The 27,933-nt window shown below is 46.8% G+C and overlaps 1 protein-coding gene across 2 annotated transcripts in view; it reads left to right on the top strand.

The window, feature by feature from the left end:
• The window catches only part of ADSL (adenylosuccinate lyase), a 145,659-nt gene that overhangs the window by 32,318 nt on the left and 85,408 nt on the right, over window positions 1–27,933 (top strand). For both annotated transcript variants that reach the window (XM_033929418.1, XM_033929416.1), the window contains exons 4-6: window positions 631–710; window positions 15,116–15,287; window positions 20,594–20,640. In XM_033929418.1, the coding sequence (XP_033785309.1) occupies window positions 631–710; window positions 15,116–15,287; window positions 20,594–20,640 (299 nt within the window). The remainder of the gene's footprint in view (window positions 1–630; window positions 711–15,115; window positions 15,288–20,593; window positions 20,641–27,933) is intronic.

The raw sequence follows: 27,933 nt of genomic DNA, 5'->3' as shown, positions 1-27,933 counted from the left end.
GCCATATCCAAATGAATTGAAGAGTAGAGCGAGTTGCTTCAGAGAATTGAGATGAGTCTTGCGGTGTTAGTTTGTCTTCAAGGATTTCTTGAATAGGATGGTTTTTATTTCTTTTCTGAACGATTTGTAGTCTGGAGTCTTTGTCAGTAAATTGGCGTGTTGGTAGTCTATTTTTGCTGCTTCTTTGGCTAGAAGGCTATCGTACAGTTTTTTTCGCTTGACGCCACTGATTGGGGGATGCGTGTACGGTTTGTGAGTTCTCCTGTGTCTGGTTGAAGTAGTTTGGATTAGACAGTTGTTCAAGTAGGCTGGGCTATCTCCGTTTATGGTTTTAAAAATATACCAAGCCACACATTATCACCTAACGCCTAACCTCATAAAAAGCAAAACTTGTTTATTTCTAAGTGAATCTGAATCGGTACTTCCCCTTACCTGCTATCCTGTTGCCATTATAGTTCTTCTCCTCTTATCGCATCCTGTTGGAAACTGCAGTATCCTAATTCTTTTGTTTTAGACTGTAAGTTGCCCAGATCTGTCTTTTGGGTGGAATAATAAATTCTTATTAAATAATCATTGATTGTGTTGTAGTGTTGCTTCATCTTCATGCAGTTTTCTTCTCTCTTCCACCAGCTTGCCAGAGTGATTAGCCGACTGGCTGAGTTTGCCGAGAAGTATGCCGACTTACCCACCTTGGGCTTTACCCACTACCAGTAAGTGCCTGATATTGTGCATTGCCATGTACCGGCTTTAGTTTATTTCTTCCACCAACAATAGCCTAAACTTGTCTGAGGCTATAGCTTGACCAGTCCTTAGCACAAATTAGCATGTCAAAAAGTGGATTTTGGTAACAATCGAGGATAACTAATGGGTGATGCCATGTGCAGAGATTCATTGGGGTTGATGCAGGAATCCTCACAGTAGAGCTGGCTCAGTATGTGGCTCTGTTGCAAAACTGCCCCTCAAAAATACCTCAGCATGCCACAAGCAATGAGCATGCAGTTTACTGCTGTGTTAGAATTGCAGCAGTTGTCCACAGCACACAGCAAAATATTACCCTTCCTATCGTTGCCTGAGCTGCAATTGGCTCAGACCCTGTCAGAAAGGGTGACTTGATGGTCACTGCTGGGAACACCAAGGTGGACTGTTTTTTTCAGCCTTTGTAGGGAGTCTTGTACTTGGAGGGTTGGCGCATTGCTGTTACCATGGCCACCTGATCACCTGTATATTTTTCCTGTGGCCAGTGGTGAGGTAGGTCCTTTTGAGGAGTTTTAACCAAGGAGAGGACAGGTTTTGTCCTCTTCAGTTCACAGTGGAAGGGTTTAGCAGCTTCTAATCCCACAATTGCTTGCTGGTTGAAGGAGGCAATTTTGTCTGCCTATATGGTAGCAGGTAAACATCCACCCCTGGCCTTGCAGGTGCACTCTACAAGGCATATTGCAGATAGTCTTTTTGGCAACCCAGATAGTCTTTTTGGCAGACATTTGTAGGGCAGCAACCTGGGCATCCTGCACACTTTTACTGAGCACTATCGAGTAGATGTGGCTGGTGCTTGGCAGTAGTTTTCAGGACTGCTGTATTAGACAGCAGCACCAGTATCCTGCCCTGAAGAGATTGCTTTTGGACATCCCACAAGTTCAGGAATAGTGTGACGCAGCACTATGGAAGGTGAAATTATATTTTACGAGATAATTTATTTTTTTTTCAGTTAGTGCTTCACACTATTCCAGAGGCCACCTGTGCTCCTTTTTATTCCTTCTCGGGTTTTCCTTGGATTTGGAGCTCTTAGTACACTTTGATAGGAGATGATGTATATAGTTCAAGAGTTTTGTTCATTTTCATTCTGGCTCATGTTTGTTGAATTGCTTCCTCTTTTTTTTCTGTTTGGCTAATCGAATATTGAAGAGCTGAAGGTCTACATGAGGCTTATAAGACTCAGCATATTTCTGTTTTCTCTATCTTCACCTGCTGGCTGATGGGCACAATTGCCCACAATTCCTAGGATAGTGTGAAATACTAATGGAAAGAAAATTATCAGGTAAGACATCATTTCTCCTTCCAGTGCAATAGGAATGGTATACTGAACCTTAGGGTACTCTGTCCATTCTTGCGATCATACTGCAGAAAAATGTCAAAAACAGCTTTTGAAACCTTCTTCTCCCAGGAGTCTGCTGCCGCTTTAGTTTCTCTTTTTGAAGGCAAGTATGAAAGGTGTCTTCTGATCTGCTAGGCTTATTTCTTTATTATTTTGCAATAGTTTTGCAGGTTTTTTTGCTCTATTCATGTTCTTTTTCATGAAAGATCCCTGTTGATAAGGGTCTACTCTGCCTGTGTGGAGAGAGGCATATTTTAAATCTGCAGCTGGCAGGCGTATCCTTCAGGGACCTATATAAGCCAACCTGCTGAAGAGGAACTCCTTTGACTTGATCAGGGATGATAATAAATGAAAGTCCATTCCACACGATCAAAGACCTTCTCTGCATCCAAAGAGACAGAAAAAGCCGGATCATTCATTGTTTTTGATAAAGTTAACATGAAATGCCAATCTGGTATTATTTGAAGAATGTCTTTGAGCACCAAACCCTGTTTGGTGCATACCGATCATATAAGGGAGAGCCTCAGCTAATCTTAGAGCCAATAGCTTAGCCAAGAGTTTTCCATCTACATTAATTAAAGAAATAGACCTGTAGTTTGAAACCAACATGGGATCTTTATTTGGCTTCGGCAAAACAATGGTCAGAGATTCCGCCATAGTACCTGAAATAGAACCTGTAGCTAATTGTGCTTGATATAAGTTTAGAAGATTAGGTAAAAATGTATTTTGAAATGATTTTAAAAACTCGACAGTGAATCCGTCACTTCCCAGTGCGGATCCAACTCTGAGGCCTTTGATTGTGTGGAATGGACTTTCATGTATCAAGCGATGGATTGGTTTGGTATAAGATCCAGATTCATTCAAATGATTAAAACCTTGAATAGCTCCCCTTTTGCCAGATTATATATTAATAATACTTTTTCAGAATATTTTTGTCTGAGGAGGGGAGTTAGACAAGGATGTCCCTTATCTCCTTTGCTTTTTGATATTGTTCTGGAACCCTTGTTAGCTATACAGCAGGCAAAGGAGATACAGGGGATTCCTTATGCAGGTCGGGAATATAAAATTTCTGCTTATTGTACTGCCAGGCTTCTCTCTAACAAAGGGTATGTAAAAGTAACACACAAGGAAAGCAGTAGAGTAATATGATTCTTTATTGCATAAACATCAGATCATCACCAAATAATGCAGATAGACATCAGATAATATACAAGATAGAAGCAGAGAATATCTATATAGACCAAATAGAATACTTCACCATGTCTGCCATGTCCTTTCTTGATGCTGACCAGGGACCTGAGCGATCAATAGATAGGTACAGACACAGCTCCCCCAAGGCTGCAGCAAGATCCAAAGTCCAGGCTGTGATTCTCAGTCTTTTATAGCGCAGAAAAACAACTTGCTCTCACAAAAGTAAGTTGAAAGGCTGCCTAAATGTTTACACAGATTGTAAGACAAGGATTTCAGCTAGAAAGCAATCAGATATGAAGATTCACACCTAGTAGCCAAAGTGGCCACATATGCCCTGCCCTGGCCAGCCATGGGCATAACACTTATGCAGATGATATTTTGCTTCATTTAAAGAATTCTGAATCCACCATCCCGCATTTACTGGAATTGATCGATTTGGCAAATTTTCTTGATATAAGATAAATTAGAGCAAATCGGAGGTTCTTCCGTTAAACGTGCATTATGCAAAAGGATTATTTGATTCTTGCCCTTTCCTTTGGAAGGAAGAGGGTATAAAATATTATCCCAGGACAAGCAGGCAGCATATTCTTGACTGATGGGTGACGGCACCGACGGAGCCCCGGTACGGACAATTTTAGAGTGATTGCACTCTAAGAACTTTTAGAAAGTTCTAGCTCGGCCGCACCGCGCACGCGCGAGTGCCTTCCCGCCCGACAGAGGCGCGCAGTCCCTCAGTTTCTTAGTTTCCGCGGAGCTAAGAAGACGCGTTTTCAACGGCTGTTGAAATTTTCTTAACTTGCCTTCCCGCTCGCGTAAACTTTTTGGCTTACATTGCCTTTTTTCTTTCTTTCCATTTTGTTTAAAAAAAAAAAAAAAAAAACTTTCATTTTTTTCTTCAATTTTCGGTGTTCCCCGGCGGGGCCTTCTGCCACCATCGAAGCCTCGGCCTTCGATTTGGCGGAAGCCGTTTTTACTTTCATGCCCCCTCAACCGGGTTTTAAAAAGTGCCAGCGGTGTGCTAGGCCTATATCTCTCACGGACCCACACAACTGGTGTTTACAGTGTTTGGGTCCTGAGCATCAGGCCTCTTCTTGCACCCGCTGTGCTACTTTAAAAAAACGGACATTAAAAAATCGCCAAATTCAGCAGCGATTGTTGTTCGGTGCCGAGATGTCCGACCCCGTTCCTTCGACTCCGGCTTCGGCACCGATTCAGTCGGCACCCTCGTCTTCGACGCCGCGTGATTCCACACCGGCATCTCAACAGTCAGGTAAGCCGGCTAAGAAGCCTTCCCCGCTGGAACGTCTTCCGGCCTCGAGTGCAGTGAGTCCAATCCTGCCGCCTGTAAGACGCCAGCGGAAGCGCTCCGCCCCTATAGAGGTGAGTCCCTCGACATCGGGCTCCTCATCTCCGGGGCGTCGAGCGGCACCGCAGGTACCGCAGAAGAAAAAAGCGGTACCGGTGCCATCCCTCGATGACCGCATTACGGCCATCCTTCAGGTGCAGCTTAAGGAGCAATTAGAACGACTCCTTCCTGCTATCATGACACCGAACCTTCCGGTGCCAGTCCGCACCGAGCCACCGGTACCGGTTGTGGATCAACCCGTATCGATACCGGTTGTGGAACCCGTGTTGCCTGCTTCCACTGTCTCGGTACCGCTTCACCTAACCTCATCGGTATCGATGCCAGTCCTTGCACCGGAGCCGAGAGCTCACCATCAATCGGTGCAGACTTCGGCACCGGTGCGACCGATAACTTCTCCTGACTCGGTATCGATGAGGTCGGGTAAGTCGGTGCGCAAAACCCGACACATGCAAACGTCGACACCTGAGTCTCGGGACCATTCTTCCCATGTCAGAGACCCTGATCTGTGGGGAGACTCAGAGGAACCCTTTCTTTCTGAAGGCGAATGTTCCTCAGAGGAGGAGGATTCGGCTGTCCCTGACCCATCCTCCAAACAGGCCACTTCCTCTTTCTCTAGTTTTTTGAAAGAGATGTGTGAGTCCTTGTCCATTCCTTTGGAGGCTGAATCCAAAAAGTCTAAAGCTTTTTTGGATGCCCTTGATTTTGATCAGCCTCCAAAGGAATTCTTGAAACTCCCCCTTCATGACATCTTGAGGGAAACTTTCTATAAGAATTTAGAGACTCCTTTAACTGTCCCAGGGGCCCCACGTAAACTGGATTCTCTATATAAGGTAATTCCCATTCCTGGGTTCGACAAACCTCAACTTCCACATGAATCCTTATTTGTCGAATCCACCCTTAAAAAGACTTCAGGAGCCAGTGTATATGCATCTGTCCCTCCTGGCAGAGAAGGAAGGGCCATGGATAAATTTGGTAAGAGGCTCTACCAAAATGCTATGTTGGCAAATAGGGCTGGTAATTATGCTTTTCATTTTTCTTTTTATTTAAAGCATCTCCTTACCACCATGGCTTCTTTCGAAAAATATCTTCCTTCACGAAAGCATCCTGCTTTTCACACATGCTTGTCGTCTCTTCTACAATTACGTAAGTTTATGGTTAGATCCATATATGACACCTTTGAACTAACATCCAGAGCGACAGCAATGTCAGTAGCTATGCGTCGTTTGGCCTGGCTTCGGGTATCCGAGCTTGATGTTAACCATCAAGATCGGTTAGCCAATGCCCCATGCCTAGGGGATGAGCTCTTTGGGGATTCCATGGACTCAACCACACAAAAGCTCTCTGCTCATGAGACGCGCTGGGATACCCTGCTCAAAAATAAAAAGAAGCCTCCTCCGCCAAGACCATATAGGCAGCAATCGGCCTATCAACGCCGCTTCACAGCTCGTCCATTGCCTACCACTGCTCAGCAACCTAGGCGTCAGAGGCAACAACAACGTCAGCCTCCCAGACAACAGCAGCAGCAACAAGCTGTAAAACAACCTCCTCAGCAAAAGTCACAGCCCTTTTGACTTCATTCTCCACAGTATAGCCAGTATCCCTATTCCTGCTTTCCTGCCTCAGCCTATAGGAGGTCGACTTTCTCTGTTCCTCAGCCGGTGGGAAGTAATCACATCGGACCAATGGGTCCTCAACATCATCCGCCACGGCTACTCTCTCAACTTTCAGACTCTTCCACCTCAAAGCCTGCCAAAAGAGTCTGCTTTGAACAGTCCTCAATCGGCCCTCCTTATTCAGGAGGTCCAATCCCTCCTCCTTCTGAACGCTATAGAGGAAGTTCCTCTAGATCAAAAGGGGCAGGGATTCTACTCCCGTTACTTTCTAGTTCCCAAAAAGACAGGAGATCTCAGACCCATCCTAGATCTTCGCGATCTCAACATTCATCTAGTAAAAGAAAAATTCAAGATGCTTTCTTTAGCCATCCTTTATCCCCTTCTAAATCAAAACGACTGGCTATGCTCCCTCGATCTCAAAGAGGCTTACACTCACATACCATATCTCCGATTCATGATCAATCATTGTCATTACCAGTACAAGGTGCTGCCCTTCGGTCTTGCCTCATCTCCAAGGGTATTCACCAAATGTCTCATTGTGGTAGCGGCATTTCTACGCTCTCACCACCTGCATGTATTTCCTTACCTGGACGACTGGTTGATCAAAGACACATCCGCTCATCTGGCCACCAACCAAACCATCCAGTTTCTACAACTTCTGGGATTCGAGATCAATCTACCCAAATCTCATATCATTCCCACTCAGAGACTGCAATTCATTGGAGCGATCCTTGATACACTCCTAATGAGAGCTTTCCTACCATCCAATCGTCTCCAGACTCTTCAGTCTCTATGTCACCAGGTGCTTCCACTGCCGTCCATCTCAGCAAGACAAATGATGGTACTCTTGGGGCACATGGCATCCACAGTTCATGTCACACCTCATGCCCGTCTTCACCTGCGCACTCCTCAATGGACCCTTGCTACCCAGTGGTCCCAAGCGTCGGATCCTTGCTCACGACACATATCTGTGACATCATCTCTTCGTCAGTCTCTTCAATGGTGGTTGGTATCCTCAAATCTATCCAGAGGTCTTCTGTTCCATCAGCCTCCTCATCAACTAGTCATCACCACCGACGCCTCTCTGTACGCATGGGGAGCTCACTTGAACGAGTTCCAGACTCAAGGTCTTTGGTCAGCCCAGGAAAGGAAGCATCAAATCAATTTCCTGGAACTCAGAGCGATGTTTTACGCCCTCAAGGCCTTCCAACACCTTCTCTTTCCTCAGGTCCTTCTGTTGTGCACAGACAATCAGGTTGCGATGTACTACATCAACAAACAGGGTGGGACAGGCTCTCGCCTTTTATGCCAGGAAGCCCAGAAGATCTGGACTTGGGCCATAGATCATCATCTCTTCCTCAAAGCTATTTACATTCAGGGGGCTCAGAATTCTTTAGCGGACAAACTCAGCAGAATTCTCCAACCTCACGAGTGGACACTCGATCCCGTAACTCTGCAGTCTATCTTCGATCAATGGGGCACTCCTCAGATAGACCTCTTTGCAGCTCCTCACAATCATCAGCTGCCCCTATTCTGCTCCAGACTTTACTCTCCGCACCGTCTAACAGCAGATGCTTTTCTCCTCGACTGGTCGAATCTGTTCCTGTACGCCTTCCCTCCTCTGCCTCTCATGTTGAGAACCTTGTTCAAGCTCAAGAGGGAACGAGCCACCATGATTCTGATTGCTCCGAGGTGGCCCAGGCAACATTGGTTCTCCCTTCTACTTCAACTCAGTTCCAGGGAACCTTTTCTTCTTCCTCTGTTTCCTTCTCTGCTTACGCAACAGCAGGGAACCCTTCTGCATCCCAACCTCCAGTCTCTACACCTGACGGCTTGGTATCTCTTGGGCTGAACGCGACTGATACTCTTTTGTCTCAGCCCGTTCGTTCCATTCTGGATGCCTCCAGGAAACCAGCCACTCTACAATGTTACCATCAAAAGTGGACGAGATTTTCTTCCTGGTGTCTTCTTCATCATCTTGATCCCACCTCCCTGGCAGTGGAGACGTTGTTAGATTATCTTCTTTCTTTGTCTAACTCTGGCCTGAAGTCCTCTTCCATCAGGGTCCACCTCAGTGCCATTGCAGCTTTTCATGAGCCAGTCCATGGAAAACTTCTTTCAGCTCATCCCCTGGTGTCCAGGTTCATGCGTGGGCTTTTCAATGTTAAACCACCTCTTAAAGCCCCTCCGGTTATCTGGGATCTCAATGTGGTTCTTTCAGCTTTAATGAAACCTCCATTTGAACCTTTAGCTACTTCTCCTTTCAAGTTTCTCACTTGGAAAGTACTTTTCCTTATTGCTCTTACCTCTGCCAGGAGAGTCAGTGAGCTTCATGCACTGGTTGCAGATCCACCTTTTACGGTTTTTCACCATGACAAGGTGGTTCTGCGTACACATCCAAAGTTTCTCCCCAAGGTTGTTTCTGAATTTCATCTCAACCAATCCATTGTTCTACCGGTTTTCTTTCCAAAACCTCATTCTCATTCTGGGGAACAAGCTCTGCATACTTTGGATTGTAAAAGGGCTCTTGCTTACTATCTGGAGCGTACGAAACCCCACAGATCAGTTCCCCAGCTTTTTCTGTCCTTTGATCCGAATAAATTGGGACGTCCTGTTTCTAAACGTACGTTGTCTAATTGGCTGGCAGCGTGCATTTCATTCTGTTATGCTCAGACCGGACTGACACTGGAAGGTTCTGTCACGGCCCATAGAGTCAGAGCAATGGCAGCATCTGTAGCTTTCCTCCGTTCCACTCCTATTGAGGAAATCTGCAAAGCTGCTACTTGGTCCTCAGTTCACACTTTTACATCTCATTATTGTCTGGATGCATTCTCCAGAAGGGATGGTCACTTCGGCCAATCTGTTTTACAAAATTTGTTTTCTTAATGGCCAACCTTCCCTCCATCCCTCTTTTTGTTAGCTTAGAGGTCACCCATCAGTCAAGAATATGCTGCCTGCTTGTCCTGGGATAAAGCACAGTTACTTACCGTAACAGGTGTTATCCAGGGACAGCAGGCAGATATTCTTGCGTCCCACCCACCTCCCCGGGTTGGCTTCTTAGCTGGCTTATACTAACTGAGGGACCGCGCGCCTCTGTCGGGCGGGAAGGCACTCGCGCGTGCGCGGTGCGGCCGAGCTAGAACTTTCTAAAAGTTCTTAGAGTGCAATCACTCTAAAATTGTCCGTACCGGGGCTCCGTCGGTGCCGTCACCCATCAGTCAAGAATATCTGCCTGCTGTCCCTGGATAACACCTGTTACGGTAAGTAACTGTGCTTTTAGGTATTATGATTCAGAAAACATTGGAAGACAGTGACAGTAAATGAAAAATCTTTATTGCTGAAAGTCAAAGAATTGTGTGAGCATTGGAACCTTTTACATCTTTCTTGGTGGGGGAGAGTCCAAACTGTCAAAATAATGATTTTGCCTGTAGTTTGCTACCAAATGAGTATGTTGTCGATTTATTTTCAAGGGTCCTTTTATAAAAAATTAATTAGTATTCTCACAAAATTTATTTGGCTGGGTAAAAAGGCTAGAATTGCTCTAGTATCTTTACAAAAACCAATTTTGGTGGGTGGGGTAAATTTTCCAAATTTCTATAGATACATCAAGCTTTTATTATGCGACACAGGGTATGTATTGGATCCTTCCTGAAGTCTTGGAGCATCTTCCGGATTGGCTAATATTAGAATTAGAGAATGACACAGGGAAAATATCTGTCCCCATCACTGCCTCATCACCGGATCACCATCCCCTTCACCGCCCCATCCCTGCAGCATCCACCCTTCCTTCTCGCCACCTCACCGCCCATCAGAAGCCTGAGAATCTCCCTCCCCCTTACCTTCACGGCGTAAACTTAAGGGGAGGAAAGATGCGCGGTCACCTCCCTCCGGCCAAATCTATCTCCCTCCCTCCCCCCCTTATCTTCGCGGCGCTTTAGAAAAGAAACATACTGAAGCCAGCGAAGCCTGCCTGTGCCTGCAGTCACGTGTGTGTGGGCGGAAGCTTCTTCTCTGATGCAACCGGAGTGTAGAGCCGCACCGAAGGTACCGGCAAAAAAGCCAGCGGTACCGGTGCTTACTCTTAAGCAACAGATCCACCAGTTGCTACAAGAGGAATTGCGTGAATAGTTTCAAATGCTGGTGCCGACTCAAAATCTACCCATGTCGACACCGACTCCCCTGGTGCCAGTCCGGTCTGAGCCCTCGACACCGGTTGCACCTGCAGTGGAGTCTCCATTGGTGCCGCCACTTCTGGCTCGGGAACAGACACCAATGACTTGCCAACACCGGTTGTCCTCAGCCCAGACATCACTTGAGATGACGTTGGTGCAGTCTGGAAAAGCGCTGCGGAAGTTAAAACATCTTGAGTCTTCGGCACCAACCCTGCACAATTCAGGATTCAGACCTCTGGGGAGATTCTGAACAAGAACCTATTCTGTCTGAAGATGAGGGTTCTTCAGATGATGAATCCATTTGCTACTCTTTTCAAGAGGCACCTCTAGTATCTGAAAAATCTTTTTTCTCCAAATTTCTTCGGGAGATGTCTGAGACCATGTCCATCCCTCTGGAAGCTGATTCTAAAAGATCTAAGCAGTTCCCGGATGCCTTGGATTATGATCAACCACCCAAGGAACTCCTCAAGCTTCCCCTCCATGATATATTATGTGAAACGTTTTACAAAAATTTGGAAATGCCACTTGCTAACCCTGTGGCTCCTCGTAAGTTGGACTCTGTATAGGATGGTACCTATTCCTGGGTTTGACAAACCCCAGCTTCCACACGAGTCTCTCCTGGTAGAATCTACATCAAAGAAATCCTCGGGGGCTAGTGTGTATGCCTCTGTACCTCCTGGCAGAGAGGGCAAGGCCATGGATCGGTTTGGTAAACGTCTTTACCAAAATGCTATGTTAGCCAACTGGTCTGGCAACTACAATTTTCAGTTCTCCTTCAACATGAAGCATTTAGTCAAACTAGTTGCCACGTTCCAGAAATATCTTCTAGAACGTAAGCTTCCTGCGTTCCAGCATTTTATTTCTGACCTGCTCCAGCTCCGCAAGTACATAGTTCATTCCACCTACTATGCCTTCAAACTTACTTCACGTGCTGCAGAAATGTCGGTGGCCATGAGACGTCTGGCCTGGCTTCGGGTTTCTGAGCTAGACTCAATCATCAAGACAGGTTGGCAAATGCACCTTGTCTAGGGGACGAGCTTTTTGGTCCCTCCATGGATGCAGAAGTTGTCTGCTCATGAGACCAGATGGGACACTCTGGTAAAGCCAAAAAAGAAACCTCCACCTTCTCGTCCTTTCAGACCAGCTTCTTCCTATCAGAGAAGGTTTGCTGCAAAACCTGCAACCCCCCCCTACTCCGCCTCAACCCAGGAGACAGAGACAACAGCAACCACATCAGCAGCAAAAACAACAGGCTGCCCCCAAAAGCCTAAACAGCCTTTTTGACATGTTTCTTCAGAGCATAGCCGATGTCACCATTCTGCAGACTTTGCCTCAGCCCACCGGAGACCGTCTCCAATCTTTCATAGCTCGCTGGGAAATTATAACATCAGACCTCAGGGTCCTCACCATCATTCGTCAGGGTTACACTCTCAATTTTCACATGCTGCCACCAGACCATCCTCCAAGAGAGTCTCCTTTGGACCCTGCACAGTCTTCCCTTCTTCTGCAGGAGGTTCAATCCTTTCTCCTGCTGAATGCCATCAAGGAAGTTCCCCTCAATTAGCAGGCCCAGGGATTCTACTCCCATTACTTCTTAGTTCCCAAGAAGACTGGAGGACAGACCCATTCTGGATCTCAGAGCTCTCAACAAATTTCTAGTCAAGGAGAAATTCAGGATGCTATCTCTCACCCTGCTTTATTCTCTCCTCAATCAGAACGACTGGCTATGCTATGTGGATCTCAAGGAAGCCTACACACATATTCCAATTCATCCGACTTCCAGGAAGTACCTATTTTTTTCAAATCAATTGATGTCATTACCAGTACAAGGTCCTTACCTTCGTAATCTTCTCCCAGAGTCTTCACGAAGTGCCTGATTGTGGTGGCCGCATCTTTCTGATCACACGGCTTTCAAGTCTTCCCGTACCTGGACGACTGGTTGATCAAGGCTATGTCCTCTCAGGAAGTGGTCCAAGCAACATCTCAGACCATTTTTTTCCTTCAAGTTCTAGGATTCAAAGTCATCTTCCCCATATCACATCATCTTCCAACTCAACGTCTACAGTTCATTGGGGCAATCCTAGACACCATTCTCATGAGAGCGTTTCTTCCTCAAGATCGCCTTCAGGCTCTCTTCCGTCTTTGTCAACAACTGCTTCCTCTTCAATCCATCTTGGCAAGGCACATGATGGTTCTGCTCGGCCACATAGCTTCCACTGTCCATGTGACATCACTGGTAAGGCTACATCTTTGCACTCCTCAGTGAACCTTTGCCTCTCGGTGGTCTTAAGTGACGGATCGTCTCTCACAACATATATTTGTCACATCATCTCTTCTGCAGTCGCTTCGATGGTGGATAACCTCTTCCAATTTCTCCAGAGGTCTTCTTTTTCATTTACCCCCCTCACCACAAAGTCATCACGACGGATGCAGCCTCTTATGCCTGGGGGGCTCATATGGATGATCTTCAGACTCGGGGTCTTTGGACTGCCAGGGAGTGGAAATTTCATATCAGTTTCCTGGAGCTCAGAGCAAAGTTTATGCCCTCAGGGCCTTTCATCTTCTCGTCCCTCAAGTTCTCCTCCTTCACACAAACAATCAAGTGGCAATGTACTACATAAACAAGCAAGGAGGCACGGACTCTCTCTTGTTATGCCAGGAAGCCCAGAAAATCTGGACTTGGGCAACCGCTTGCAAACTTTTCCTACATTCAGGTTATCTACATTCAAGGGGAGAAGAATTCCCTAGCAGACAACCTCAGCAGAATTCTTCAGCCTCACAAATGGACTCTCAACTCTGCAACTCTCCAGTCCATTTTTGCTCAATGGGGCACCCCACAAGTGGACTTGTTTGCGGCTCCTCACAATCACCAGTTGCCCCAGTTTTGCTTCAGGTTTTATTGTCTTCTCCGTCTGGAAGCAGATGCCTTTCTCCTGGATTGGACGGGCCTGTTCTATATGCATTTCCTTCAATCCCTCTCATGTTGAGAACTCTGTTCAAGCTTAAGCGAGAAGCAGCCACCATGATTCTCATTGCTCCACGGTAGCCCAGGCAACATTGGTTCTCCCTTCTACTTTCACTCAGTTCCAGGGAGCCCATTCCTCTTCCAGTATTTCCTACTCTGCTTACTCAGAATCAGGAATCACTTCTACATCCCAACCTGCAATCACTCTACCTGACATCTTGGTTTCTCTCGGGCTGAGTTCTTCTGAATTACGTCTCTCTAAGCCTGTTCGACATATTATTGACGCCTCTAGGAAACCAGCCACTCAGCAGTGTTACCAACAAAAGTGGACTAGGTTTTCTTCCTGGTGTCGTCTTCACCATCACGATCCAACTTCTTTGGCAGTGGAGTTGGTGTTGGATTATCTACTTTCTCTGTCTGACTCTGGACTCAAATCTACATCTATCAGAGTCCATCTCAGTGCTATTACAGCTTTTCATATGCCAGTTGAGGGAAAACCTCTTACTGCTCATCCTTTGGTCTCCAGATTCATGAAAAGACTTTTCAATGTTAAACCACCTCTCAAGCCTACGCCTGTCTGGGACCTTAATTTGGTACTTTCCAGCTTGATGAAGCCATCATTTGAACCAATGGCCACAGCTCATCTCAAGTTTCTCACCTGGAAAGTTGTCTTCTTTATTGCTCTCACCTCTGCCAGGAGGGTCAGTGAGTTGCAAGCCTTGGTAGCAGATCCACCCTTCACAGTTTTTCATCATGACAAAGTGGTTCTGCGTACACATCCAATGTTTCTTCCTAAAGTTGTCACTGAATTTCATCTTAATCAGTCAATTGTTTTACCAGTGTCTTTTCCTAAACCTCATTCTCATCCAGGAGAAATCGCTTTGCACACTTTGGACTATAAATGGGCTTTGGCCTATTACATTGATCGGACAAAGCCACATCTAACATCTCCCCAACTGTTCATCTCTTTTGATCCAAAGAAGTTGGGGCATCCTGTTTCTAAGTGAACGATTTCCAACTGGCTGGCTGCCTGCATCTCGTTCTGTTATGCGCAGACTGGACTGGCACTGGAGAGTCGTGTCACAGCCCATAAAATTAGAGCTATGGCAGCTTCTGTTGCTTTCCTCAAATCTACTCCCATTGAGTAAATCTGTAAAGCTGCCACCTGATCCTCGGCTCATACCTTCACTTCTCACTACTGTCTGGAGTCCTTCTCCAGACGGGATGGGCACTTCGGCCAATCTGTATTACAAAATTTATTTTCCTAAAGGCCAACGCTCTCACCATCCCATTTCTGTTAGCTTGGAGGTCACCCATACATGAGAATATGCTGCCTGCTTGTCCTGGGATAAAGCACAGTTACTTACCGTAACATATGTTATCCAGGGACAGCAGGCAGATATTCTCACAACGCACCCACCTCCTTGGGTTGGCTTCTTAGCTGGCTTATCTTAACTGAGGGACCGCATGCCCTACGTTGGGCGGGAAGACACTCGCACATGTGCGTTTTGTGCTATCGCAAACTTTCTAAAGTCTTAAAGTGGTGATGCACTTTTAAAGTGGTCTGTACTGGGGCTCCGTCAGTGATGTCACCCATACACGAGAATATCTGCCTGCTGTCCCTGGATAGTTACGGTAAGTAACTGTACTTTTGTTTTGTGCTTACTGCTAGCAGGGAACTCAGGTCTGGCGTGTTTTTCTCACTCTTGACTGCAGGCCGGCACAACTGACCACAGTAGGGAAACGCTGCTGTTTGTGGATACAGGACCTCTGCATGGACTTGCAGAACCTGGAGCGTGCACGAAATGACCTCCGTTTTCGTGGGGTGAAGGGTACTACAGGCACCCAGGCCAGCTTCCTGCAACTCTTTGAAGGAGACCATGACAAAGTGAGTGCTTTGCTTGGGGAGGAGGAGAAGGCTGCATGTATGAGCACAAAATGTTTCCAAATCACAGGCAATAAACAATTCCCTCTGCTACACAAAGAGAGGACTTGAACAGAGAGAGAAATCTGACTTAGCAAGCTAGAGTGATAAATCTGATATTTCCTCTAAATATGTATTGGACTTGAAGACATTACACATGATCAGAAACACCCATGAGCAATTGAATCTGATGAAAGGTGTAAGCTGGGATTGCCCAATGGGGTTGGACACCTTTTTCTAATAGAAGAAATCAGAAAAAGCATCCTTAGGCTTAAGTCCGGAAAGATTTGTGTTATAAAGAGAGAATGTTAAATAGTCAAACTCGTTAACTTGATCTCACAGTCTGAGCATTTCCCTGTAGAGAGGTCAATTAAACCAGTCTACAAACATAAAAAAATGAAGGCAGATAAAGACCAATGGCTTATCCAGTCTGCCCATTCACACCATCTACTATCTTTTCCCTTGGTTGGGCTGAGAACTTTTCAGTGACCCCCTCTTATGCCTACCCCAAAGTCACCAAGTCTGTATCAGCTAATATAAATTTGGTTATAAAATATAGGAGATCTATGAGTGGAGATCTTTCTCAACTTTGGCCTCTGATTGGGGTTCAGAGCTTGGTTCTTTGGATAGTACAACAATTAAAGCTGCCATGATGAATATATCCCTCATTTTAGTGTGTACTATCTTTCAAGAATTGGAGTACAACTTTTTGTTGAGGCTGTATTTATCACCCTGATGAGCTTATAAAACTAGCTTATAGACTAATGTTAGCTTTCTTAAATGTCACATACCAAGGGCGACTCTTGCACACGTTCTGGCACTGTCCGAATCTGCATACATTTTGGAATAGGTTACATGTTCTCTTGCTAAGTGTGGCAAAGGTGCCTTTGCCTTTTCAACCTGAAACTTTGCTGTTTAGAGGCAGGTTCTTGAGGCCTGTCCTCTATGAGGGCTCTGACATTTTTTATTTTGTGGGCTAAAGCACTGCTTGTAGCTAAACAAGTAATCTTATAAGGATGTGTCCGCCCTCACCCTTCAACATTGGAAAGAATCTACATATATTTACTCTGTTATTCTCTGAGAGGACGAGTGAGGGAAATACAGACACTAAACATTGGAATGTGGAGTTGTGTGGCAGAGAATAGAATGGAAGGGGGGTGGGTAGATGGGAAGGAAGAATGTTTAGGTTTACTGTGATCTGAGCTTATTATATTTATGTGCTAGAGACATGCTATTACCTTATTTGATGATGTGACATTTTAGGCTCCCTCTGGTGGATCTTGTTCATCTATACTGCTAATTTGCATGGTGTTTGTATCTCTGAGCTCGCAATAAAAATTATTTTTTAAAAATCCAGAGGAGGAAGTGACGTCACTGACATGGCAGGAAGCAAGGAAGTGAAGCTGCGGTGTTTTCCTCAAACACAGGGGCTGCGGTGTTTGAGCAAAACTCCCTGGATCACTAATGGTGCGATGTCCACTCAGCGAAAATTAGAATTGTACTGATACACCGGCAGGAAGACAGGTGCTAGTCTTGATAAGCCTTCTGGCCCTCGCAGTACTGCTAAGATGGTGTCGCCTGCGTCACCGCATGACCACATGGAGACGGCAGCTGCTGAGCTGCAGCCTGAGGTGAGAAGTGCCGCGGATTTGATGTTGGAACTCAAGCAAGATATTCTATCCATCCAGACTGACATCCGACAAGCAGTGAAGGATATTAAGAATGATTTACATGAGCTGACAAGGCGGCAGGAGGGAGATGGAAATCAGATGGATGAAGTGACTGAGGATTTGATAAATATGCAGGCCACTGCCTACTCTCTACAGCATTCAGACAAAGAACTATGTGACAAACTGAAAGATCTGCAAAACAGGTCCCGAAGGTGTAACTTGCGGCTGAGAGGAGTGCCGGAAAGTGAGCCTTATAAGGATGCAAAGCAGGTGGCCAGTTTGTAGGGACTTATTGCAACAGATGGGGGGGGGGAGACCAGGGTGGCCCAGTTGATGTTGGAATAGAGCGAGTACATCGTGCGTTGGGCCGTTCCTAGAGACATTGTGTTATGCTTGGCCACTTTCCAATTAAAAGAAGAAATTTTGCAAGCTATGTGAAAACAAGGCACTTACAAATGGCAAGGGGTTTCAGTGACCTTGGTGACGTGATCCAACGGAGCCCCGATGCGGACGCCTCACAAGCATTTTTTTTTTTGAATTCTTTATTTATTGGATTATTCATTACAATATCTTTGTAACAAACATACATGAATGAACACAAAAAATACAAAATACAAAATGTAAATTCCCAAATGGGAATTAACATAATATATAAGGAAACTAATTCAACCGTATCCTAGTCCACATTAATGCTGATCGCCAGTACAAATAAAACATCAAAGCAAATCTTTCTATCTACTATCTAGGAACAGGCAAATGGCTATTATATATATTATACATCATCCTCCAAAAGTGAACCAAATAAGGAATTAAACTTTCAACAAAGGTTTCTCTTTGATAAAATCTTCCACCTGGGCTGGATCAAAAAACACATATTTATCATTTCCATATGATATCAGGCATTTACATGGAAATTTTAAGAAGAAAGTAGCTCCGACTGCCAAAACCTTAGGCTTTAGCTGAAGGAACTGTTTCCTCTTAAACTGAGTTTGTCTAGAGACATCTGGAAAAATTATCACCCGTTGACCACAAAACATCTCTTGCTTTTTCAGGAAATATAATTTCAAAATATCTTGTTTCTCAAGTTCTGTCTTGAAGGTCACGAGAAGAGTTGCTCGTTTCTCAATTATGTCTTTAGATGACTCCAAAAACTGTGATACATTCAAACTCTCAGGTGATACTATTCTATCCATTCCACCTTCCTCTACCTTTTCTTTGGAATCTCTTGAAATGTAATATAAATTATCGACCTCAAAGGTCTCCACTTTGTTATAATGTAATATCTCCCTCAAATACATTTTCAAGAGTTCCATTGGAGAAAGGTAATGTGTGGTAGGAAAATTTAACAAACGAAGATTCTTAACTCTAATAGCATTTTCCATTTTCTCTAATTTAGTATGTAACATCATACTATCCTTTATATTAGAAACAGCACTAGCTTGTAAATTACCTACTGCCTGATCTAACTTTTCAACCTTTACAGCTGTTTCTCCAATTTTATTATTTTGTTCTTTAATTTTCACAGTTACATCAGATGAAAATACCTCACAAGCATTTTTGCTTGAAGAAACTCAAAGTTTTGAGTTGCCCGCACCGCGCATGCGCCAGTGCCTTCCCGCCCAGACCAGGGTGCGTCTCCTCAGTTCAGATAGCTAGAAGAGAAGCCAACCAAGGGGAGGTGGGTGGGACATGAGAATAGCTGCCTGCTGTCCCTGGATAACAACTGTTACAGTAAGAAACATTGCTTTATCCCAGGACAAGCAGGCAGGTATTCTCACTAATGGGTGACGTGATCCAACGGCGCTCCAATGCGGAATATCAAGACTTAACCACTGTAATCTTGTGGAAGCGGAAAGAACTGCAGGAGGTCATGAAATTTTTACACCAAGAAGGGTACAAGTATTGATGGCAGTACCTGTTTGCCTTGCAGATGACCATATGCACTACTGTGGTTGTCATGAAAGTTCAGTGGCTGTCATCGGGGGCCCACAGTTGTCATTGGGGGGAATTACTTTTTTATGGTGACAAATGTTGTATGTGGTAATGCACATACATCTGTCCCCACTAAAATAAAATAGCTTCCTGCCCTGAACAGCTGAGTGGCAGGAGGCTGTTTCAGGACTTCCCCTGCAGCTCAGTTATTTGAGATTCCCCTACTGACTCTGCGCATGTGTTAGTTGGTTTTCCAACGACGGGTGGGGTGGGGTAGGATTATGGCATTGTCGATCACTGTTGGAAAATCAGACAAAAAATTGGCACACAGTGACCCACACGGTCTTAATGACCATTTTTAGTGCATTCAGCTCTTGGTCTACTCTCCACACCTTTACGAGGTTCTACAGAGTGGATGTGGCAGCTCAAGAGGATGCCAATTTTGGGTCATCGGTTCTGCGGGCAAGCTCATAAGAATAGTCTTACTGGGTCAGACCAACGATCCATCAAGCCCAGTAGCCCGTTCTCACGGTCGTGGTCACCTGGCTCAACTGTCCCTCCCTTTATGTCTGGCATTGCTTTGGTATGGAATCCCATTCTTCGCTAAAGAAAGAATGATTCGGTTCTTACCTTGCTAATCTTTCTTTTAGAAGACATGGGATTCTGTACAGCCCACCCTGTGCGGATTTTGATTCGCCTGATTTCTGCCTCAGACATTGCCAGTGGACTTCTCAGGACCTCTTCTGTTTCTAAGATTAAGAAAAGAGATTACTACAGGAACATGGGGGGCCCCTATTCCCTTTCTCTTTTGGAGGATTTTATAGCCCCTACTTAGCAGGTTGGTTCCTAGTTACTCATGTGCATAATTGTTGTTCAATGTTAAATTGTTACATGTTTATCAATCATTGTTCCTTTGTCATAAGTTACAGAGCAGAATGTAGGTTATTGCTGGGAAAGCTCCCCATACCCCTCCTTCCCTTTTTCTTCTGTTTCAGTGGAGTTCAGTTGTTTTGGTACTGACTGAAGAGGGACTGTTCTCCACTGCAGAAGGGGAGACGTTCAGAGATTTAAAGTGATTCTGCAGATTTGCAACTAGTGGGAAGCAACAGCTAATGTATGGAATTCCATCTGTTCTAAAAGAAAGATTAGTAAGGTAAGAACCTAATCTTTCATTCTACTCAGATTTCTAACAGTCATTGGAAGGAGGCAGAGGAGCGGGTCTTTGTTTTTAAATGAAATAAAATTCAGGGTTTCTGTAATGCTTTCCCTACTACTTTTGGTGTAGTTTTTAGTTTGAGTGTGAGAGAAAAATTGATCCAAAACCTGACCTGTGGATCTGAAGGCTTTTATGAACCTTGGTTTACATAGGCTTTAGTTATTCTTATTTTCAAATCCAGGGCAGGCTCTGTACTGTGTGTACAGTCACTGCCTTCCTTTAACCCTTGGGTGTCTCTCTCCTCTGCTAGCCAGCTGATGTTCTGTATGCAGTAGAATAGGTTCACATTAAAGATTCTCAAGCAACAATTTTTGAAAAGACATCTAGAACAGGGTGGATCTCAGATTCTGGAATAAATGCATGAGAGTTCATTTTTTCCTTACTCCACCCCCCCCCCCCACACTGCGGGACAACTAGTACTGATTTTATGCCACACTGTTTTCCTTTTGTAGGTAGAGGAGCTAGACAGGCTGGTGACCACCATGGCAGGATTCAAGCGGTATGTATGGAAATGGTGATGGAGTTGATTGTGATGGGGAGGGAAACTTCAGGATGCAACCCAATAGTTCAGTAGTGATTGCTGTGTGTTACTTGTTGGGAGCCCCAAGTTCTCCTCTTGGCTCTGGTGTCTGCTATTCTGGCTGGCAGTGTGTCTGAGGAGAGCCTTGAAAGAGGAATGGGCAGAAACTTTAATGTGACACTTGCATTTTAGTCTCAGCCAAAACAAATCTAAGTGCCAGCAGGCTCACACCCTGTTGGTCTGGCATCTCTCTCTCTCTCTCCCTTGCAATTCTCTAAACTCAAGTGTGTTGTCAGCAGTAGCAGCACTGAAAACATGCTGCCTGTGGCCAGCAGGACCTTTTCTTCATCTTTCCCACTTCCTATGATGCAACTTTCTTTAAGTGGGACAGAATGTCTTGCTGGCTGGAGGCCATTTGGTTTTTTTTTTCAGCGCTGCTACTGCCAGCGACACATGAGTTGAGTTTGTAGGGCTATGGGGGAGGGGGGAAGTGATGCCAGATCCATGGTGGGGAGGAAAGGAGAGATGCTAGACCCATGGGGGGTAGGGAGATGCTGGACTACCCAGGAAAGAGGGAGAGATCCTGGACCTGGAAGGGGGAGGGAGAGCACAGAGGGGACAGAAAGAGATCAGACTGAAGGAGGGGGTGAAAGAGAGGGGATCAGATGCTGGAACTGAAGTGGGGAGTGGTGGGAACAGAAACTTGGAGGAGAGATGCTGGACTGAGGAGAGGATAATAGGGTAAAGAGATGCTGTCCCTAGTGGGGTGGGGTGTGTGGGAAGAAAGAAAAGAGTGATGAAGCTGAGCTTGGGGGTGATGGAGAAACAGAAAAGAGATGCTGGATCCAGTAGAGAGGAATAAGAACACTGAGGGGAGATACTGGACAGTGCAAAAAAAGGATATAGAGGGACGATGCCAAGCATTATGGGAGGATAGTGACAGGGACACAGAAAGGAGATGGACAGTGGACATGGAGAGAGATGGCAAATGTCTAGTGTTACCTGCTTAGAATTGTAGGATAAGAGGGATATAAATTGTTAAATAAATAAACAGGGGACCTTGCAAAGAAAGGAAAAACCCCCAGAGAAAAGCAGCAGAGACACACAGATCAAAGTGAATAGAAAAATAAAATGCTATTTTATTCTGATTTAGAATGTCAGCTTTGGCAAATGCACATCTCTGATATCTTGCATTTCAGTTTCTTTTTCTCTAATATTGCTGTATATGCAAGTCTGACTTCTTGAGGTTTAAAGGTTTTGCCTTTATATTTCTATTCTGTATCACCTGGTAGACAGGTATAGTCCATACGAATGGGTTTATACCTCACTGTGACCAGCAGGTGGAGACAGAGACCAAAACTTGTATATGAGGATTGGCTCCACTGTATATGAGGATTCTCAGCAGTGTGGTAAGACTCGTTTGGCTCCCCCCTTAGGGCTGTTGGAATTTGTTTAGGACTGGATGGATCGTGTTTGGGGATCCGTCTGACCTCGGGGGTGTTACACTCGGTGGGTCTCGTGCTGGGTCCCTCCCCGCCTTCCTCCACATTCCCACATTTTTGTAGTGGTGCCTCAGCAGGCAGCCTGGCCACCGATACCGGTCAGCCTGCCAGCTTTGAGAGCCGTGGAATCTGTTCTGCATGAGAAAAAAAATCCTGAGATGTGCCGGTCTTAAGGGCTCTTTTCCCTTTAAATTTGCTGTTTTTCTTGTGTTTTTTCAACTAACTGGCACTTTTTTGCAGCTAGGGCGCTTTTTAGCACAATGAGCACTTTGAAAGAGAAAAAGTGCTCATTTTGCTTCAGACGCGAGGTACTCGCGGCCAGCCTATGCAAGCATTGTATGGTGTGGTGCCTGCGGCCAGGGAACCCCACCGCAAGTGCCTTGTGAGTCGGCTTCAGATTGTGGGGAAGCCCAGGCTTCCCCAGCTGCTGATGGTCAGGATACAAAGGATTCCCATACCACCGGTGCAGCTGGGCATTCCCTTACCGTGTTGGTCAGCTCCCCAGCCTTAGTGGCAGGAAAAGCCCAGGATTTTCAGACACTACAAGTTTCTGGAGTAGAGGTCTGCACGGGAACGGGAATCGCGGGAAACCCCCTTAACCCATGGGACTCCCACGGGGACCCCCTCTGGCCAACGGGACTCCCACGGGGATGGAAGGTTTTGGAAGCAGGGTTCGTCCATATAATATAATGGACACGTCAGCCTTAGTAAAAGAGGGGGTTTATGAACATAAAACAAAAAAAAGGGTTCCACCAAAGAGATTCCACAAGGAAAACAGCAGCAGATACACAAAAGAAAGTGTGGAATTGATGATCCTGTCAGAAGTAATTGCTGCTTTTTATGGGGACAGGCGGGGATGGAGTTAATTCCTTGCGGGGATGGGTGGGGACGGAGAGGATCCTGGCAGGGACGGAGAGGATCCTGGCAGGGACGGGTGGAGACGGAGAGGATCCTGGTGGGGACGGGCGGGGATGGGTGGGATTTCTGTCCCCGCGCAACTCTCTACTCTGGAGCTCCGATTTTGGCAGTTTCAGGGACGATTTCGGCAGGAAACACCTCTTTCATTTGTTACCTCGGGTGACCTTCCCCCTGTATTAGAGAAACAGGGGCAAGGTGGGGTTGGGTCCCCTGCTGTGACAGGGTGTCCCTTAGGGCTGCCGGGGGGTGTTCCCCCTGAATTTATGTTGGCACTTTGTAAGGCTTATGTGCTGGCAGCTGGAGGTCCTGTTTCCACTCTGGGGGGGTGTTTTGCCCTCGACGTAGTCTCCAGTGCGGCCCCCAGACAGCGTCTATTTTGCCCCCCTCTACTCCTCTCTCGTCCAAGTGGCCCCGGGTCTCTTGGGATGAGGACTTTTGTGCTGAGGTGCATGGTGAGGTGGATGAGGACCTGGATGTCTGGTGATGCAGACAGGTCGTGACCTGTTTGGGCCGCCGCGGGAGCGGACTGCCGGGCAGGATGGACCTATGGTCTGACCCGGCGGAGGCACTGCTTATGTTCTTATGTTCTTATGGACCTTTGGGGTGGTCTCCAGGATCCTCTTGGGGGGGCCAAATTCCACCAGTGGTGGGTTTGAGCGCCCGCCTGCTTGCCAGGATGCATCTGTAGTGCACATTTTTCAGCGGGATGAGCTTCATGAGCTAATTCTTCAGGTCTCCTCTGTGTTGAAGTTTGAGGATAACTTGTCGGAGCTCCCGCGTACCTTGGACTCCTTGCTCAGGAGGATCCGCTTTCCTTCCTTCTCTTTCCCTATGCATCAGGATATTCAGGATATTATGCTCGCTCAGTGGCAGGTGCCGGAGGCGCCCTTTCCCTTATCTAGCTCCATGGCCTGCCTGTATCCCCTTCCGGAAGGGGATCGGGACACTCTGAAGTCTCCAGTAGTGGATGCGGTGGTCTCAGCATCTCGAAGTGCCATACTGTGCCTGTTGAGGGCGGTGCAGCCTTGAAAAACCGAAGGAGTGTAAGTTGGAGTCCCTCCTTAAGCAGAGTTTTGATGTGGCAGCTCTGGCAGTCCAGGCGGCGATGTGTGGTGGGCTGGTGGCTTGGGCGTGTTTTCGCTGCGCTGAGCAGGTCCTTGACCGTGAGTCTGATAGTTGGGAACTCGTAGAAGAGGAAGTTTCTAAAATTTATTTGGGTGCTTCTTATCTTTCAGATGCCATGTGTGACCTCTTGCGAGCTTCTGCCAAGTCTATGGCTTTTGGAATGGTGGCCTGCTGTACCTTATGGCTTCGTGCATGGTCGGCGGACGCGGCGTCCAAAGCTTAAGTTGATGAAATTTCCCTTTAAGGGGCCTTTCTTGTTTGGTGAGGATTTGGACAAGCTGGTTCAGACCTTAACTGATTCTAAAGTGCCTCATTTGTTTGAGGATAGGCCTCGGTCTCCAGCTCGGAGAGGGGGGTGGGGCGTGATTTCCACCGTTTCTGTCCTAGTCGGGGGGCCACTTCTTTTCCATCTCCTGGGTTTACCCGAGGCTGGTACTTTGAGCACATGCAGTCCTTTCAAGGGGCCCACCGGGGGGCTAGAAATGTCCCCGTCGGGTCCCCAGCAGCCCGTCAAGCACAATGACTCCTTGCCGGCGCCTGCTGTGGTTCCGGTGGGTGCCCGGCTGCGCAACTTTTACCCAAAGTGGGCAGAGATCATGTTAGATCAGTGTGTTCTAGAGGTGATTCAGGATGGATATGCTCTGGAGTTTGCCCGGACCTTACCAGACCATTTTCTTGTTTCTCCTCAGGTGGCGTGGAGGAAGCAGGCCTTTCGCCTGACCCTCCAGAGATTGCTGAATCTCAAAGCAGTGGTTCCTGTGCCCCCTCAGGAGTGTTGCACCAGGAGGTACTCAATATACTTTGTGGTGCCCAAGAAAAAGGGGACCTTTCTGCTCATATTAGATTTGAAAGGGGTCAAGGCGCTCAACAAGGGGATCTGAAACAGATCAGAGAAGGTTATCATGCCGTTGTACCGGGCCATGGTATGCCCTCACCTGGAGTACTGCGTCCAGCACTGGTCACCGTACCTGAAGAAGGACACGGTACTACTCGAAAGGGACCAGAGAAGAGCGACTAAGATGGTTAAGGGGCTGGAGGAGCTGCCGTACAGCGAAAGATTAGAGAAACTGGTCCTCTTCTCTCTCGAGCAGAGGAGATTGAGAGGGGACATGATCAAAACATTCAAGGTACTGAAGGGGATAGACTTAGTAGATAAGGACAGGTTGTTCACCCTCTCCAAGGTAGGGAGAACAAGAGGGCACTCTCTAAAGTTGAAAGGGGATAGATTCCGTACAAACGTAAGGAAGTTCTTCTTCACCCAGAGAGTGGTAGAAAGCTGGAACGCCCTTCCAGAGGCTGTTATAGGGGAAAACACCCTCCAAGGATTCAAGACAAAGTTAGACAAGTTTCTGTTGAACAAGAACGTGTGCTGGTAGGGCTAGTCTCAGTTAGGGTGCTGGTCTTAGACCAGAGGGCCGCCGCGTGAGCGGACTGCTGGGCATGATGGACCAGTGGTCTGACTCAGCAGTGGCAATTTTTATGTTCTTATGGAAACTGAGGTTGGTCATTCTGGTGGTTCAACCGGGGGAGTATTTGACTTCTCTCGATCTGACAGAGGCCTACTTGCATGCACTGATTCGGGCCTCCCATCAGTGTTTCCTTTGCTTTGCAATCTTGGGTCAGCACTTTCAGTTCTGTGCGCTTCTCTTTGGCCTGGCCACCGCACCAAGGACATTCACCAAGGTCGTGGGGGCTTTGTGACGAGAGAGCATTCTAGTTCACCCCTATCTGGACAACTGATTGATTTGTGTGAAGTCGTTTCAGGAGAGCACCCGGGTCACACCTCGGGTGGTGGAGTTCCTACAGTCGCTGGGATGGGTTGTTAACCTCGCCAAGAGTCGGTTGGCCCCCTCTCAGCGCCTGGAGTATCTTGGGGTTGTGTTCGACACCTCCTTGGGGAAGGTCTTTCACTCAGAGGTCCAGGTAAGCAAATTGCAATCTCAGATTCGCCTGCTTATGGTGTCCCAGTGTCCTCGGGCGCAGGATTTTCTCTCAGTCTTGGGGTCGATGGCAGCTTCCCTAGATGTAGTAAGGTGGGCCAGTGCACTTATGCATCCTCTTCAGTATGCTCTTCTTCGGAGGTGCCTTAGAGGCACGGTCTGGATCATCCTGTCTCTCTGCGGGGTTTGGCTCGCAGCATTCTTCGTTGGTGGCTTCAGATTCCTCATCTGCTTCAAGGGACAAGTCTGGATCAACCACAGTGGACGGTGCTGTTCACGGATGCCAGTCTCCTGAGTTGGGGGGCTCAGTGTCTGGATCACTTAGCTCAGGGCACCTGGTCCACGGAGGAGGCCTCCTGGTCGATCAATGTTCTGGAGACCAGAGCCATCCAGCTAGCGCTGTTGTCCTTTCATTCCTTCTTGATGGGCAAGTCAGTCAAGGTACTCTCTGACAATGCCACAGCGGTGGCATATGTCAGTCATCAGAGGGGCACCAAGAGCACTCTGGTGGCACAAGAGACGGCTCTGCTCATGGTCTGGGCAGAGGCACATCTTCTGGACATCTTGGCTTCCCTCATAGTGGGAGTGGAGAATGTTCAGGCAGACTTTCTAAGTCGTCATGTGCTAGATCCAGGAGAGTGGTGTCTTAAGTCTCGTGGCTTTTCAGTTGATAGTACAAGCTTGGGGTTAGCCCCTCATAGACCTGATGGCCACGAGTGTCAACGCCAAAACTCCCCGTTTCTTCAATCGTCGCAGGGACAGTCAGGCCGAGGGTCTGGATGCTCTGGTTCAACCATGGTCAACGGAGGGGCTGCTGTATGTGTTCCCTCCATGGCCATTAGTGGGCAGAGTTATTCTACGCATTGTTTGTCATCCAGGCCTTGTGGTTCTGGTGGCTCTGGATTGGCCTTGGTGTCTGTGGTACACAGACCAGATGAGGCATCTGGTAGCGGCCCCTCTGCCTCTCTCGACTGACCTTCTGACTCAGGGCCCTGTTCAAATGTTCAGTCCAGGTCCCTTTTGTCTTACAGCTTGGCTCTTGAAAGGGACCGCCTAGGTAAGAAGTGGTGTTCTGATGATTTCAACCCTCTTGGGGTTCCGTAGACTTTTCACCTCTTGGGCTTATGTGCAGGTTTGGCGTTTCTTTGAGGAATGGTGTGGGTTGCATGGAGTGTCTCTTTTCGCGCTTCCTTGCCTAACATTTTGGAGTTCATGCAGGATGGCTTAGACAGGTATCTTGCTTGGTCTTCTCTCCGAGTTCAATTTGTTCGCTTTTTCTGGGTTGTTGCATGGTCAGCGTTTGACTGCCATTCCTGATATCATTTGCTTCTTGTGGGCGACCAAATTGCTCAGGCCTCTCGTGCAGCCTTCTGTGCCATCTTGGTATCTAAATATGGTCCTCTCCGTGCTGGTGAGCCCTCCTTTTGAACCTTTGGGTGCCTGCTCGTTGAAGGACCTTACCCTCAAATTGGTCTTCTTGGTGGCTATGACATCTGCTAGACGTGTTTCTGAGCTGCAGGCTTTCTCTTGTAGGTCTCCCTTCCTGAAGTTTTCTAGGGAGCGGGTCGTGTTGCCTGTTCCTTCCTTTCTTCCAAAGGTAGTTTCTCCTTTTCATATCAATCAGGTAGTAGTCCTCCCGGTGTTAGGTAGTCGGGAGGGATCTTCTGAACAGAAACAGTTGTGCAAGTTGGATGTCAGTCAGATCCTTTGCTTTTATGTGCAGAGGACCCAGAAGATCAGGAAATCAGATCATCTCTTTGTCCTTCTAGCACAGGGGTGTCCAATGT

The sequence above is a fragment of the Geotrypetes seraphini genome, chromosome 2 (genome assembly GCF_902459505.1).
Source record: "Geotrypetes seraphini chromosome 2, aGeoSer1.1, whole genome shotgun sequence".
Taxonomy (NCBI): domain Eukaryota; kingdom Metazoa; phylum Chordata; class Amphibia; order Gymnophiona; family Dermophiidae; genus Geotrypetes; species Geotrypetes seraphini.
Note: the sequence above shows the minus strand (reverse complement) of the source record. Positions and strands in the feature narration are given on the sequence as shown.